General features: G+C 48.6%; 1 protein-coding gene across 1 annotated transcript in view; it reads right to left on the bottom strand.

Annotated features, from left to right (window-relative positions):
• Positions 1-2,169: 2,169 nt before the first annotated feature.
• THBS4 (thrombospondin 4) overlaps positions 2,170-15,881 on the bottom strand; it is a 50,941-nt gene continuing 37,229 nt past the window's right edge. Inside the window, exons 11-22 of the mRNA XM_059060657.2 lie at positions 15,687-15,791; positions 14,546-14,653; positions 13,844-14,003; positions 12,428-12,546; positions 11,302-11,354; positions 8,586-8,779; positions 7,246-7,424; positions 6,549-6,597; positions 6,255-6,451; positions 5,506-5,678; positions 2,940-3,079; positions 2,170-2,388 (exon numbers count right to left, since the gene is read on the bottom strand). Coding sequence (XP_058916640.1) covers positions 2,327-2,388; positions 2,940-3,079; positions 5,506-5,678; positions 6,255-6,451; positions 6,549-6,597; positions 7,246-7,424; positions 8,586-8,779; positions 11,302-11,354; positions 12,428-12,546; positions 13,844-14,003; positions 14,546-14,653; positions 15,687-15,791 — 1,539 coding nt within the window. The 3' untranslated portion in view covers positions 2,170-2,326. The remainder of the gene's footprint in view (positions 2,389-2,939; positions 3,080-5,505; positions 5,679-6,254; positions 6,452-6,548; positions 6,598-7,245; positions 7,425-8,585; positions 8,780-11,301; positions 11,355-12,427; positions 12,547-13,843; positions 14,004-14,545; positions 14,654-15,686; positions 15,792-15,881) is intronic.

The raw sequence follows: 15,881 nt of genomic DNA, 5'->3' as shown, positions 1-15,881 counted from the left end.
AAAAAATCATTGCCAATATCCATGTCAAAGAGCTTCTTCCCTACGTTTACTTCTAAGAGTACTTCTCTACTTCTTAAACAAGAAGTTTTCTGAAAGTTTCAAGCTTTCTACACCACCTTCCAAGATATTGATGAAGAATGTCTAGGAATAAGGAAGTGTACCCAGTTGTGTGTTGGTAAATGTTTGGCAGTCAGCAATCTGGAGATCTAATTTATAGTGTTTGCCAATTTCTGTGGTGTAAATACGCCCACCATGGCTAATTTCACATTTTCAACAGTTTAAGAACTGGCTCACAAAGTTCCTAAGAATTTACTGGTTAGCTCTCGTGAGCTGGCATGCGCTGGTTTAATTAAGCACACCACTGGGTCTACCTTTTCTATTTGCCCTCTGATTTGGGGGGGAGGCAAAACTTATTATATACGATGTTAATAAGCTCTCTAAAGTATGGAATTATGTTCTAAATCTCCTGTGAGCCCATGGTACTATCATGGTTATAGACAAAAAAGTATCAATTATCTAAAGAAATTTTCCTGTGGACATAACTGCTTTTTGCTTTTTGGGAGCAACTGCCCAGCTAAGAGCAGGGAGGCTGCCTCCTCTTTCCACCAGCCTCAGGGAGGCTTGTAGGGGAAAATACAGGAGCACAGGATAGTTCTGATAAGCATGCCAGTCTCACTGAAAGATCGAGATAATGTAAGACCAGCTCAGATTCACATCCAGAGCTGATCAACTAACACACTTTCCTCTTACAAATGCATGTATTTCAGGTACAGGGTTTGGCATGTACTTCAGTGATTAGAATGAAATCCCCAAGAAGAGGATCTGTAGCCTTCATCACATATTGCTAGTAAAGTGCCAAGGACTCCAGAGAAAGCACACTAAAATTTTGTAGTATGAAATACCTTTTATACCTATAAAGGTATAATGTAGCTCTACCATAGAGTGGGTGGGGACCAGGAGGGCCAGAGAGCTCCTGGACGCCCTTCGTGCTCAGGAAATAACCTTTCAGTGGGATACAAAAAGCAAGGAAAGTGGGGAAGATTGAGAGATGACAGTCTCCAACCATATGAATTTACTTCTCCTTCCTGGGCTTTTTGGAATTGGGAAAGATTTGTAGATGTGGAACCACAGGTGTCATGACAGCAATATGGCCCAGAGATCCTGGGAAGGGAGATCCTGTAGCAGGATCTGCCTGCGAGACTAGATTCCCTCTGTGTCAGCAGAGGGAATAATTGGTAGACAGGTCTAAGTTCTGTCCACTCACTGAAGACCCTGATTGAAGGTCTAAGTCCTGACTTTTGAGGCAACCTCCATCTGTAGGCTTTACATGTGAGAGGTGGCCCGAAATCCTGCACATCTCATATTGGTCATGCATATGCCACTGTGTTTCCTGACTACTGAAATCATAATAAAACAGTGGTCACAGTGTTTATCCTTTATTTATGATTTAAAATATTTCCAGGAATTTTAGAATTTGGAGAATATATTACTGCCCAGCAATATTCCTTGAAACAAAAATCTAAGGGAATTTATAAAAAGTTGCTTGGATCTTTGCCTAACAAATGGAATGGGAGAAAGGCTAGTGCAAAAATCAGGCAAGTTTCTGTCCCGTACATACAGCGAGGCTGCTGATACCACCGCAGATAGAGTGTATGTTGTGAGCAGCTTTCTGAGTTGTAGGAGGGCTTATATGATCCATATACGTTACTGTCCTTATTACTTAAGAGACATTCGTGCAGCCAGCCGGCCAAAAATTTACTGGATATCTACTCCAAGCCGGGCACTCAAGATTATACAGATTGTAGTTAAGACATGGTCCTTTCTTCTCAATTAGCTGATATTCCACTAGAGGGAGCCAAATATATAAATAAGCACAATAACCGTGTTGAAAGTGCTGGCATAGAAGTCTGGGCAGAAGGTGTGTGTGAGGTGGGGAGGGTAACAGAAGGAACTGGACAGATCTGCCCCAGGATGGGTCAGGAAAAGTCTTCATAGGAAAGGTGTCCCTGAGCAGTGTACCTCTGGCCTGAGCCTTTTGATTGATTCACGTGCTCAATCTCACGTCTGAGGAAAAAAGATCCCCTGGCAAGTTGAACGTGGACACCACAGAGAACGGCCCACACATCATCAAAGCCTGAGCCACGTGCAAGCGATGTCTGGGTAACACAGTTTTTAGAAATTATCTCTTCTTTATTGCTACATTCATATAAAAAGTTTGGTATATTTGGGTGGGCAAAAGAAAGCCACAGTGTATATAAAGTTGTAGGAAGTTAAAAAATATGTGGTTTCAGTGTTTGGAAAAGCAGTCACAGATTGTTTCTTTGGTTTAGTTATCCAGGCGATCGAAATTCTGGGTTTGAAATTCTTGGAAGTCCTCTGGGATGGTGTCTGCAAAGGAGAACAGGCACAGGGGGATTAGGAAGGCTCCCTTCAGCCTGCATCCTGGTGCCTCTCACGCTGGGAGGCATCCTGTAGGGGTTGCTGTCAGCCCACCCAGCAGGCCCCCAAAGACACCACTTCACGCCACACCCCCGGCAGCCATTTTCTACGGCCAGCTGCTTTGCAAATTGTTGGCTTAAAGCCCAGGAGTGCTCATTCACAGGCCTAAAGAAAATTTGCATGCAGAATGGATTTTGAGTTTATGATTATGTGTGAGCTGTATGAAAATGAAGGCTGCCTGTCAATTAAACCTGCCTGACTCTCTCACTGAACCCATGTCCTAAGCCAAGCAGTTTAATTCTCTGGGGCTCAATTTCCCCATCTATCAAATAGGAAGAATAAGATCTACCTTTTACTTGGATTACACAGGGATTCTCAGGTTTCGGGACTATGTGGCATGAGCTTGTGGCTTCTGGAAGGGATGTGTGCTATACAATAGGGTGGCATTATTTGAATTTTTTCTAGTAGCAATATTATGCAGTAACAAGAATGTACGTTACCATTGCAGCGATATTTGAGGTTGGACCAAATGATGTTTTCCTGGGAGAAGCAGAACACGCCGAGCCGGCCTCCACGCATGGTGGTGTCTATGGTGACCCCCGAGTCAGCCACCAACTCGGAGCCTTCATAAAACTGCACCCTGCGGACAACACAGCCAGAGCAGGTCTCAAACCAAGGTTGGGGGAAGCGCCTGTCATAAGACCTAGGGGTCCCACTTGTTATCCACCTGCGTCTTTGCTCTGTTTCATACTCCACTTTTCACAGACCTGGATCGTGCTCCCGCTGCTGTGTTCCCCCCCTTTCCCTACGAGACTGGAAGCTCCATGAGGTCAGGGACCACCTGTCCACATCTCCCCTCTTCCGTCTCTCCAAAGGCCTAGCATGACGCTGGGCACTGAGTTCAACTCGATGGGTACTCGCTGATGAGTTAAAGAGAAATCTCAATACGACTCAGGATCAAGAGGCTTTGTGACTTCACTGTCCAGTGAGTTACCTTGTCCAGACATCATGCTTGAAAACCACTGCTTTTCTCTAGGTCGAACTGATAACATTTGGTGGACTCCCAGAGCAATGCTTCTCCTCGGGAGGGACAGCACTCCCTAAGCAGGGTTTTAGAAATTTGTGGGAGCATTTTGAACTGTCACCGTGGCATTTAGTGGCAGAGGCCAGGGGTGCTGGGTAGCTTACAAGGCCCTGGAGAGAAAAATCAAAACTTGTCCTGCATCCAGACACTTTTGGGGTGCTCCTCCAGACCCTTGGGTAGGTGAAGAGACTGTTTATCTGAGAACCTAACTCTCTCTCACTTGTGAACATCAAGTATTTTTTGCACTGGTATTAACTGATTTTCCAGGGTAAATTGAGAAACTGAGTACAGTCGACCCTGAAACATAGGCTTGAACTGCATGCATCCACTTATATGTGGATTTTTCCCAAATACTACTTTACTATGTGATCTACAGGTGGCTAACTGCAGATACTGAGCCGCTGATACGGAAGGCCGACTATGGGACTTGAGCATCTGCGGATCTTTATTCATGGCGGGGTCCTGGAACTGATCCCCTGAATTGTTCAAAGGTCAACTGTAGTTTGTTTTGTTTAAAAATTAAGCTGTTCACTATTTACTTATTTTATTGGAATAGAGTTGATTTACAATGTTGTTACTTTCTGCTGTACAGCAAAGTGAATCAGTTATACATATATCCACTTTTTTAGATTCTATTCCCACATGGGCCATTACAGAATATTGAGTTCCCTGTGCTATACAGCAGGTCCTTATTAGTTATGCATTTTATATACAGTAGTGTGTATATGTCCATCCCAACCTCCTAATTTATCCCTTCCCCGCCCCCCGTAACCATAAGACTGTTTTCTACATCTGTGACTCTACTTCTGTTTTGTTAATCAGTTCATTTGTACCTTTTAGGTTCCACATATAAGCGATGTCATGCGATATTTGTCCTTCTCTGTAGCTGTTCACCATTTTAGAAAGTCACATCACCGCTGGCAATACCACTGTTGTGTCCACAACACACCAATCGGTAGTAGGACATCGCCTCTGCAGTGATTCTAGGCACAGGTGCCAGTGTCTGTCTCATTCTGTGTTGGGTGTGGTTGTGTCCAAGCATTTACTCGATTTTGTTATAAATTATTTCTCTATTAGGGATCAGATTGACTCTCTAAAATAATATGTGCAGGTAGGTTATATTTTCTATTACTTCATTTTGGGACACAGAAGGGGCATTTCAAAATATGTCATAAAAAAGGGGCATTAAGCTTAATAGGGCTGAGAACATGATCATCTTACTGTGAGACAGATTACATTGGATGTAATGTCTCAAAGAAGGACAAAATATGAATTAGCCCTCATGATTCGCTTTTTTCCACTCAGCAGCTTCCTTGTCCCCGGTCAGGAGAAAGCAATCAGCACCCTTCCTAAAAGTGCTACATAAGCTGGCATGAGTGTTGATCTGTAAGTTTGAGGAATGAGAGAGGAAAGTACACCGACTAAATTTCAAAGATGCAGTGCTAAGGCATCCTAGCTTCTGAGAACAGTTGTTTGTTTTTTAAATAGTCCTACGGGGAAATAAGGCAGATTACATCAGCTCACATGAGGGTCAGTTCATGCCGAGGGTGGGACATGCCGTCACTGTGTCAGGCACTGGGGAGACCAAGATAAAATGACATGGGTGCTGCCCTCGTGGAGTTTATCAGACCGTGAGGGACTCACTGCAGTGTGAAATGTTTGTTTGTAAGTGATGATACAGGGCCCAGAGGGACCACCTGGGGATGCGGATGGGAGAGTCAATGCACGTCTCGCCTCACAGGGGTCAGCGTGGCAGAGGAGAATCAGCGTTCCGGTGCCAAGGCCTCCCCCATAGAAGGTCCTTCTACCCTCAGTTTGGCCCTACCATCCAGGTGGTCAGTCTGAGCCGGGTGTCTTTTCTCGAAGCCTGAGGTCCCAGCGTGTCCTCGGGGACCTCTGCTCAGGGAAGCGAAGGCTCTGCGATGCAGGAGAAGGATGCACTTTACTTCAAGTGCACGGGGAGGAGAGGGCGCTGCACCTACCTGATGTAGCCCACCTGGGGCCGGTGCTGCAGGAACCAGCGGTAGGACACCTTGTCCTTCCAGCCCACGTTCCTGGAGTCCTTCCACAGCAGCCTGACCTGGTCGCTGGTGTCCCCGGTGTGCCACAGGGAGTTGCGGAGATGCTCCCCCGGACCCGTCCTAGACTTAACGGCCTGGACAACGACACGAGCGAGGTCTTAGAACGGAATGCACAGACCACCCTTCCTGCACCCCGCATCCCTGGGGTGGTGATGGGGTGGGAATTCACGGTTACAATCTGGTGGCTTTGGATCTGGACACAAACACTTAAGGGCCATTTCTACTGCGATGCTCCCCCCAACCCTTCAGTAATCCGCACTGGCCAGTTTTTCCTGCTGAAAATCCATTGCTCCCCACCTTTGGCCAATGAGGGCTCTGAAGTGTGCCTTTCCTCCCAGCCCTCCTGTACAAAGTTGGCCCCATCGAGGAAACACATTAGCCAGTTTCCAAAAGAGTGTGCCTGAAGATGTACCTCCAAATCCTCCCCACCTCTTGGGCCCTACAGGGGCTGACATTCTCACCCTCAGTCACCCAGAGGGAAGCATATAGCTTGTACGCAGGAGTGAAGGCAAGGCCCTGGATGGGCTCCAGCGTTCCCTAACTTGAATGCTGGCACGAATGCATCAATTCCTTAGATGAATAAATGCCATATGGGAGAACACAGAATTTAAAAGGCGGGTGAAGGGCCCAGAAGAAAGGGAGATGAGTACCTTGAGCTGAATGCCAGGTTCTGCAACAGCTCGGAACGGGCTGGCCTGCCAGTATGTCTGCTCTGTCTGCTTCCACATGACCACGTAGAAGCTGGAGCTGTCTTGGTAACCAAAGATAAAGCCAGCATAGTCATCGTCCGTCTGGGTGTTGACGTGGAAGGTCCCTTCGAAGTCCACTCCATTAAAAGCCGTGTACCCTGTAAAGATCAAAATAGATGAGGAAAAACAGACAAGCCACATGAGTAGCTGGAAAGAGTGAATTCTGTACCAGTGGTGATGAGGACCTGGACATACCTACTGCCAGGCCTGGATCACTGTTCATGGTCTGCACGATCTCCATGCCCTGCAGAGAGAGTTGAAGGGGTTAAGATTAACCTTAGAGGGGGCAGAATAATCTCAAAGAAGCCCAGAACCTCAGACCTCCATGTAAAGATTTCATTATCTGAGGAACTGCTCTATCTTGTTATGTGCTCAAAGAAAGCACACCCTTAGGAAAAAAACAACAAAAACCCCTCAAAGCTAAGTAGAAATAGTTTTGCTAAAACTGTCACTTAAGCTGAGTCAATAGACCCTGAATTAGAGAACATATGCCTCTAATGAATGTGACCTCCTGGGTGACACTGGAAAACCTACTAAGCCTCTCTGCGCCTGTCTTCTTTAGGTCCACAAGGAGGAGGACACACAGGAGCACCTACTGCAGAGATTAGGAGCATGGCTCTAGGGTCAGACTGCCCAGGTCCCAAATCCAGCAATCTTAGCTGCTTACCTGCTGTGCTACCATGAGTAATCATTCAAGCTTTGTAACACTTGAGCTCATCATCTGTGAAACGAGGCTAATGAAAGAGCTCTGTCACAGGGCTGTTGAGAGGAACAAACACGACGTGGAACAGTGCCTGGCTCAAGGTTGGCACCCTCAAAATTTACCCACTACTCTCAGAAGGGCCTGTGTTGAGAGGCAATGCTGCGCCGGTGCCAACTGCGTGATCCTCACCCGGTTCAGGACCACCCAGTTGGGATCGATCTGGGCATCCCCTTCAGGGTCCAGGACCACCGTCTGATAAGCCCTGAAGTCGGTCAGGGTGATCTCTGCGTTCTCTGGGCACACGTCGATCTGATCGATGACCTGGTCGTGGTCGAAGTCTGTCTCGCAGATGTCCCCCACGCCGTCGTCTGCGGGGGCGGAGGAGGAGGGGGGCAGTTCAGTAATGCCTACTACCCCCAAGCCACCCCCTCCGTGAGAGGGAGGGGGCTGGGCAAGGTGCAGAGAGAGAGCCCAAGACCCAGCTCCGCGTGGAGCGAGAAGTCCTGGAATCAGCCATGTCTGAGCTGGCCCCTGGGTCCTCGCGGTGGGTTGGTGAACCCCACTGCAGGTGAGTGAAACCCTACTGCGGGTGATCAAAAGGACTTCCTAGGGACAGAGTGGAGGGCAACTGTCCAAAGATGACCTGACAAGGGACTTCCCTGGTGGTCCAGTGGTTAAGACTACACCTTCCAAGGCAGGGGGTGTGGGTTCGATCCCTGGTTGGGGAGCTAAAATCCCACATTGCCTCGCGGCCAAAAAACCAAAACATAAAACAGAAGCACTACTGTAACAAATTCAATAAAGACTTTAAAAATGGTCCACATCCAAAAAAAAAAAAAATCTTAAAAAAAAAAAAAAGTACACTTCAAAGTTGACCGGACAGGAAACCCTGGCTGTTCTCTAGAACAGGGGTTTCACCAACTGGTAGATCTTAAGCCTGACCTTACATAAGCAAATGTCTACAGTACTTTCTGGACTATGACGCATAAAAAGCAGGGAAATTATGGTCACCAAAATCTCTCTCAGAATAATTTACAGTGATCCTTAGGCTGAATATAGCCCAGTGTCTTTTGTCCAGCTGACAGATGGTATTAAAATTTGAATTTGCATACTGGGACGGGCATGCCCTCACCAGCGCACCACCAAGCTCCCCACTCTGCTGTCTCATTTCTGGCTCTGTGCATACCTTTCCTCAACAGCTTGGCCCCTGCAGGCATCAGGCATCACGCGGTGCTGCGGTGCCTCCCCTCCATCCTGCTCCTGTTCTGTTCTGACTCTGGTGAAAGGCACGAGCAAGATGGTGGAGCAGCTCTCCAGGCCCCGACAGGGAGCACGTGGCTGCCTCTCTGCCCCGTGTGGTCTCACCCTAGGGCTGCGCAGAAGCAGCTCTTCTCTGACAGTTGGAGACTGGTGTCTAGCAGATGTCTACTGTCCGCACAAGCTGTGGCTGCTCAGAGAAGCTGGGGGCCCTGGCAGAGGCGGGCCACCACGTGCCTGGCTGAAGGGAGCGCTGGGCTGAGCCCACTTACTGTTGCTGTCCTCCTGGGCAGGGTTGGGGACCAGCCGGCAGTTGTCTGGTCCAGGGGGCACCAGGTCTGGGATGCCGTCATTGTCGTCGTCGTCATCACACTCGTCACCAATTCCGTCCTTATCAGTGTCCAGCTGGGCACTGTTAATGACAGTGGGGCAGTTGTCTGTACTGTCCTGGTGCCCGTCTCCATCACTGTGGGAGAAAAGGAGAGGGGGTTTGCGTCCCAGTTCAGCAAAGGACACGGAGGGTCCAGTTCTCAGGAGGGAGAGTTTGGGTTTGGGGTCTTAACCAGGCTTGGTCTTTTATCAAACCCACAGGTCCTTAGAGGAGGCTGCCTTATGGGCCTCAGAGACCATGTCCCACTTCTCCAACCTGTTGAAACAAGTAGATCACTTTCCATTCAAAATAAGGGCCAATTTCTGTGATTTTGTGACCAGATGCTCCTTGCAGTCCCCGGGCAAGACTGTGATCCCCGACAGAGAAAGCGGGAGGGGAACAAAGTGAGGGGCAGCAGAGCCAAACTGCCCGCTGTGAGTCCTGGCTCAGCTGCGCACCAGCGTGGGGCCCCGGACGTGACGCTCACCCCTCTACGGCTCAGCATCCTCCCCTGTGCCATGGGAATAACAACAGCCTACCTCACAGGGCTGTTAGGAAGATTAAATGATTAAGTGATTAGAATATTTGCATGTTACGTTTTAATATAAGAAAAACACTTCTAAGTGCCGGGCTCTTGGGAAGCCCTATGGTGTTTCCTTTTCTATGACTCTTCACCATGCCCGGCCAGTGAGCCTGAGGAGTGTCAGATGTGAATGCACAGGGAGAAGGACAGGAACAGCAGGGCCGCCCTTCCCAAGAACTGAGCTGAGCACGTAGGCTGGGCTCGGCCCTGGGCTAACGCACTTCTCAGAACCCTCGTTCTCTGCCCACCTGACATTCCTTCTTTCCAGGCCTAAAGGCCACCTGAGGATGAGTCTGCCCTGTCCCCAGGCTTCCCTGAGTTGATGGAGGCCTCCCACGGCTACTCTGGATTAGAGCAGACACTCCTTTCACGGGCGCCACCCACAGCCCGTCCTGGACCAGCAACTGCCCCACACCGTCCACAGTGGGACAAGGAAGGGACGCCAGGGGCCAGTCCATGCCCTTCAGGTGAGTGCTACCCAGATGGGTCCCAGAGAAAGTGCGGTCAACCCCAACAGGCAGAAGGTGAGAGAACTCCAACAGTGGAATTCCCGGGCACGTGGCAGGGCTGCTTTCCAAATCATAAGATTGAGCTATTTCCATTAGCAGCCATTCCATATAGCCCTGAACATTTTTACGCAAAACCAAGCAGTTCCTGTCCTCAAGTTTGTGGGAATTAAAATGTCGTGGAATGAGTTATTTATTTTAGGCAGAAAATCTAGAGGCTGGTGGGACAGGATATTCTAGAAATCACTGAGATGGCGCTGAGAGCGCAGGATGACCTGCAACAGGGAACATTCTTGATGTACATTACTGAGGGAAGTTGTCAGGGTACCAGTCGCATCTTCCCCTCAAAAACGGAGACATCCTATGTCAAACTGTCACCGACTTGCCTCTCCTCTTCTCATGCTGTGATAACAATAATACCTCAGTTACCATTTTCTGCAGGTCATCTGAGGGCCAGCACCGTAGGTAGGAGCTTTACCTACATTATCTTTCATTTTTACCATCACTTGGCATTTAATTCTCTCTACTTTGCAGATGAAGAAATTGAGACTCAGAGACTGAGAAGTATGTTGACACTCACTTAGCTGGCATGTACTGTGCAGCAAGGACATGAAGCACAAGGGCCTGACTGGAGCTGTCCTTGAGCAAGGTTGGGCTTGGTAGCTGCTGCCTGTAGGGCAGCTATGTTTCTTCCTGCTTTGCCTTTTGGACTCCTTTCCCTCTCTCATCCCTGTCCTGCTGCCTCCATGATTCCCTACAGAGATGAAAGGGTTTAGAGTCTTGGACGGCAGGTACCTCTAGGGCAGAGCTGGCCATGCCTACACTTTTGATGTTCCTATAGCATCTGATCCAGCCCCATGTCTTAACGTAGGACTCCATCCATGTGGGGCTAGAAGGGCTGACAACCTTCATTTGCATAGAACAACTCCATCCAAATAAAGAAAACTGAAAGAAAAAATTCCAAGGACAATGAAATAACAGTGATTCCCTCAGCACACTGACAGCTCTCTATTTTGGGAGGATGGAGAAGCTTTCCTGAGCTGAAAGAATATAACAGCAAAAGAGCTAACATATATACAACAGAAACTGTAATATATACTTTCCATAAATTAACTCAACTTTCACAATAGTCCTAAGAGCTACATTCCATTTCCATCCCCATTTTACAGATGAGAAAATGGAGGCACAGAGAGATGAGGTAACTTGCCTAAGGTAAGCTGATGTGTAAGTGGAGGAGCTGGGATTTATATCTAGCTGTGTCGCTCCAGAGCCCATCTCTAAAGCATGATGCTACACCGCCTCTCCTGCGATAGTCTCAGTTGCTTGAGTGCCTAGTGGCCCCTCCTGGTACCGTCAACTCCCCCATTCATGGAGGTGCAGTGACCCTGGCCAAAGACAGGGCTATTATCCCTCCAACAACTCAATCTGCCCAGAGAGATCCCAAAGCATGGTAGCAACAGAGAGCTCTGAAAAAGAAAACTTTCTCTGGAATTTTCATCAGCCCTATGCAGCTGGGAATCATGCCATACCTGTCCTGATTGGTATCACAGGAGTCCCCAACCAGATCGTTATCCACATCAGACTGCAAAGAGAACAAAACGTGTTATTTACCCCTGGGCCTGCACAGAATGTTCCAGAGAAGGCAGACACAGCCCATCATCACTGGATCTCAGGAATTATTTCTCTGGAATTGGGGTGGTGCAAACTGCAAAAGGACAACACCATATTGGTGTAGGCACAATGCTGAATTTTCAAAAAAGCCTTCCAAAATATCAAGCTCCAAGGATGGGCTGCCTACACACCAGATGAGCTGATTGGAGAAGGGCGCTGGGGCAGCATGGTGGCAGGTGGAGACGTGGCACTCTGGCACGGGTCGGGAGCCAGCCACAGGCACGGGGACAAGGCAAACAGATTTTGCTTTGCTTCTGCATTTTGGAATTGAGCCAGAATGGGAGTGAGTCAGAGGGCAATAACGACACCCCTCTCTCAGGGCTTTAAAAATAAGTGACACATCATACCGAATTATACAGACAGGAAGGAGGAGAGAGAAGGGAAACAGCACATCGCTGATTGAACCCAATCTGAAATGTCCATACATAGGCTGTTGTTGGGATTTGGGGATGAAAGGGACATGAAGCTCCCAGTGGTTAATTTCCACACTGCATTTTCCTTTCAGCAAAAAAAAACAACTTGTTTTGGGCATCATTAAACTATTACTGGGACTTCCCCGGTGGTCCAGCAGTTAAGACTCTGTGCTCCCAATGCAGGGAGCCCAGGTTCGATCCCTGGTCAGGGAACTAGATCCTGCATGCCGCAACTAAAGATCCCGCACACAGCAACGAAATGCCCACGTGCTGCAACTCAGACCCGGCGCAGCCAAATAAATGTTAAGAAACCCCAATAAACCTATTCCTCACCTCACAGGGACTTCACAGACTGTGAGACTAGTCCAGAAGGCCTCAGATCTCCTGTAATGTTCTTCCCATCACCTCCAGGCTTAAGTATACAATTCCACCACCTCCGCTGTTAGGTATAAGGCAACAGCAAAGAACTGGGCTGGCAGGCTCGGCTGGGTTCTTCCAGACACGTGTCTTACACGAGTGTCTGCATTGGGCAGTTCAGCCTAGAGTTTGGATTCCCCTGGATCCTACTAACCTGGTTAGGGTTGTTGACATCAGGACAGCTGTCACAGGCATCCCCCACGCCATCACCATCTTTGTCCTGTTGATCACGGTTGGGGACTTTCTGGCAATTGTCCAGGATGTTTTTTATTCCTATGAGAAAGGAATGCTTCCCTGAGTCAGGCGAACATCACAGAAAGGTCTGGAGCACAGACTTCCAGGTGCTGTAGAGACCAGGCCAGCACATGGCACACAGTAGGTAATGTCTGCCTGGGCCATCCTCAGAGAGTCATACCTTTTCCAGCAGTTACCTGGACGTAATGTCAAAGGATGGATTCTGGGAGACTTAAAAAAGAAGAGTGACATGAGGCATTTATCCACTGAGTTAGAATTTGTTGAAGATATCAAGGGCTATCACTGCAACCAGATGAGGGGGTCATGAGGGCTAGGTGGGCCGACCCTGGAGAGGGAGGACCTCACGGATGTGTGAGCTATGACAAGGGTCCCGGAGCTCAGGCAGTGGTGTGCTGAGTCGGGCCAGACATACCTACTTCTCCCCAGCTTCCCGTTCAATCATGTCATCTCTTCTTGGTACCTTGGAACCAGTGATGGTGGGAGTGGTATTTACATAATGGAAACTGGCAAATGCTACAACTCGGGGCGTTTTTTGTTTCGCTGAGCTGGTTTACCATCAGTCAGACTTATAGAAGGTGGGGTCGTGTTTTACAGACATGTGAATAGTCTGGAGTGTGGGGTGTGTGTTGGTTAGTGGTGGGTGTAGAGTATTTCTAAAAGGAAATTCCTTCAAGGTCCTGTGTTGTGATGTGTTTTTCAGAAACTATCGGATCCAGCCTATACTTTGATGATAGTCATCTATATGTTACGGAAGCTATACAGGAACGAACGTCCTTCCTCACGGCCTGTGAGGCTCCAGAGTTGTGCTCCAGAGGTGCTATTCACACAGACCGCAATACGAGGCCCCTTCAGTGGACCCTGGAGCTGGGTGATGCAGCCGCCCTGCCTGACACCTCTTCCCAGTCTTCTGGGAAATGCCCGATTCTCTGCAGGAGGAGCCTGACCCAGGGCTGCAGCTCATGACTCTGCTCAGCCCCTCTACCTCAATCCTCCACTTCCAGGACCCTTATGCATGAGAAGGATGGTGGGGAGGGAGGAAAGCTGCAGTCTGGGAAGACAGATGCCCTACAAAGTCACATCCCTGACAAGACACTGCTTGAAGGGATTCCTACAAAGTTTCTGGCAATGATGTAGATTTCCCAGAACACCAGGGTTCTTCTTCCACAGAAACAAGTGGGCCTTGGAGCTGCTAGGCACAGGCCATGTGGAACCCCCTGGAGCGGGAAGGCCCTCAGAGTCAGTCATCCTATTCCTGTTCCTAAGAGAGAACGAGGGGAAAAAGGACAAATGAGTCCCAAGTAAAAGACACACCCACCATCTCCATCCATGTCATCATCGCAGGCATCTCCTTTTCCATCCCCGTCAGTGTCCTTCTGGTCATTATTTAGGACATTCCGGCAGTTATCACAGGCATCCCCAAAGATATCTCTGTCACCGTTCCTCTGGTCCACATTGTGAGTCAGGACACAGTTATCCTAAAGGATCAAAAGACCGACATTAACTCTTTTTTTTTTTTTTAGTTTTTTTTTTTTTTTTTTTTTTTTTTGCGGTACGCAGGCCTCTCACCGCTGTAGCCTCTTCCGTTGTGGAGCACAGGCTCCATACGCGCAGGCCCAGCGGCCATGGCTCACGGGCCCAGCCGCTCCGCGGCATGTGGGATCTTCCCGGACCGGGGCACGAACCCTCGTCCCCTGCATCGGCAGGCGGACTCTCAACCACTGCGCCACCAGAGAAGCCCTAACTCTTTTACTGAATCCCCACTGTGTGCCTGGTCCTGCGGTGGATGCCAGCCAACCTTCCCCCGACTGGCATGAGATGTCACAACTCAGGAGGCCCAAGTTCATCAGTTTTATAAACATTTCAGAATCTTAGAATAAAAAATTGCAGTGCTATGGGAACGCAGGCATGGAAACGGACAATCGGGATGATTAATATAAATAGTTGACTTCACGGCCTTTCTTCCACCATCCCTGGTACGTGGCAATTCCTAGGCCCTCCCAGCAAAGCAGGTACCTACCTGCTCATTCAGGATCCCATCTCCATCAGCATCCTCGTCACAAGCATCTCCAAGGCCATCTCCGTCTGCATCCTCTTGGCCGGAATTTGGCACATACTTGCAATTGTCCTAAGTTGGAGAAACAAAGCTCAGAGACACATCTACATTTGTATTTTTTCAGCTTTACTGAGGTATAACTGACAAATAAAATTGCAAGACATTTAAAGTGTATAATGTGATGATTTGATATACGTTGATATTGTGAAGGGATTCCCCCATTGATTTAATTAACATATGCATCACCTCACATGTTTATCTCCCCATGTTTTTTGCTGAGAACATTTAAGTTCTACTCTCTTAGCAAATTTCAACTATACAGGACAGTGTTATCAACTATAGTCACCATGTTATACATTAGATCCTCAGATCTTATTCACCTCATGGCAGAAAGTTTCCACCCTTTCATCAACTTCTCCCCATTTCCTCCATCCCCATCTCCATCTGTCTTAAGTCAAAAACTATTTCTGCCTGCACCTGTCTGGCTTTTTAAAAAAAAAATAAATTTATTTATTTTTGGCTGCGTTGGGTCTTCATTGCTGTGCGCTTTCTCTAGTTGCGGTGAGCGGGGGCTACTCTTCGTTGCGGAGCACGGGCTCTAGGCACACGGGCTTCAGTAGTTGTGGCACGTGGGCTCAGTAGTTGCGGCGAGTGGGGACTACTCTTCGTTGCAGTGCGTGGGCTTCTCACTGTGGTGGCTTCTCTTGTTGTGGAGTATGGGCTCTAGGTGTGCGGGCTTCAGTAGCTGTGGCACGCATGCTTAGCAGTTGTGGCTCAAGGGCTCTAGAGCGCAGGCTCAGTAGTTGTGGCACATGGGCTTAGTTGCTCCGCAGCATGTGGGATCTTCCTGGATCAGGGCTCGAACCTGTGTCTCCTGCATTGGCAGGCAGATTCTTAACCACTGCGTCACCAGGGAAGTCCCTACCTGTCTGGCTTTATTGTTGATGGCTGTTTTGCTACATTTGAGATGCAGCTACTTCAAAAATACAATTTTAAATGGAACCCACAGAACCTCTGCCCCATATAAGATGTGGCTTTGGAAAGCAAGCCACAGAGTGAATGTGTGTGAGTGTGTGTGTGTTTTTCCCCTGTTCATCCCCCTTACCTTTTTGCAGTTCCTGGCAGAGCACAGCAATTCTTCATCAGGGTAACTGTCAATGTCCACGTCCTTTCCGCAGATGTAGCCGTCACCAGCCCAGCCAACCCTACACTGTGAAGGCAAAACACGTCAGGAGCCCAGGAGCCGAGCCTGGTGGGAGGCCAGGGTCTGACAGGGGCCTCTGCTCCTGTGTGTGCATAC

The sequence above is a fragment of the Kogia breviceps genome, chromosome 4 (genome assembly GCF_026419965.1).
Source record: "Kogia breviceps isolate mKogBre1 chromosome 4, mKogBre1 haplotype 1, whole genome shotgun sequence".
In the NCBI taxonomy this organism is placed as follows: domain Eukaryota; kingdom Metazoa; phylum Chordata; class Mammalia; order Artiodactyla; family Physeteridae; genus Kogia; species Kogia breviceps.
This window is presented reverse-complemented; position numbering and strand designations above follow the sequence as displayed.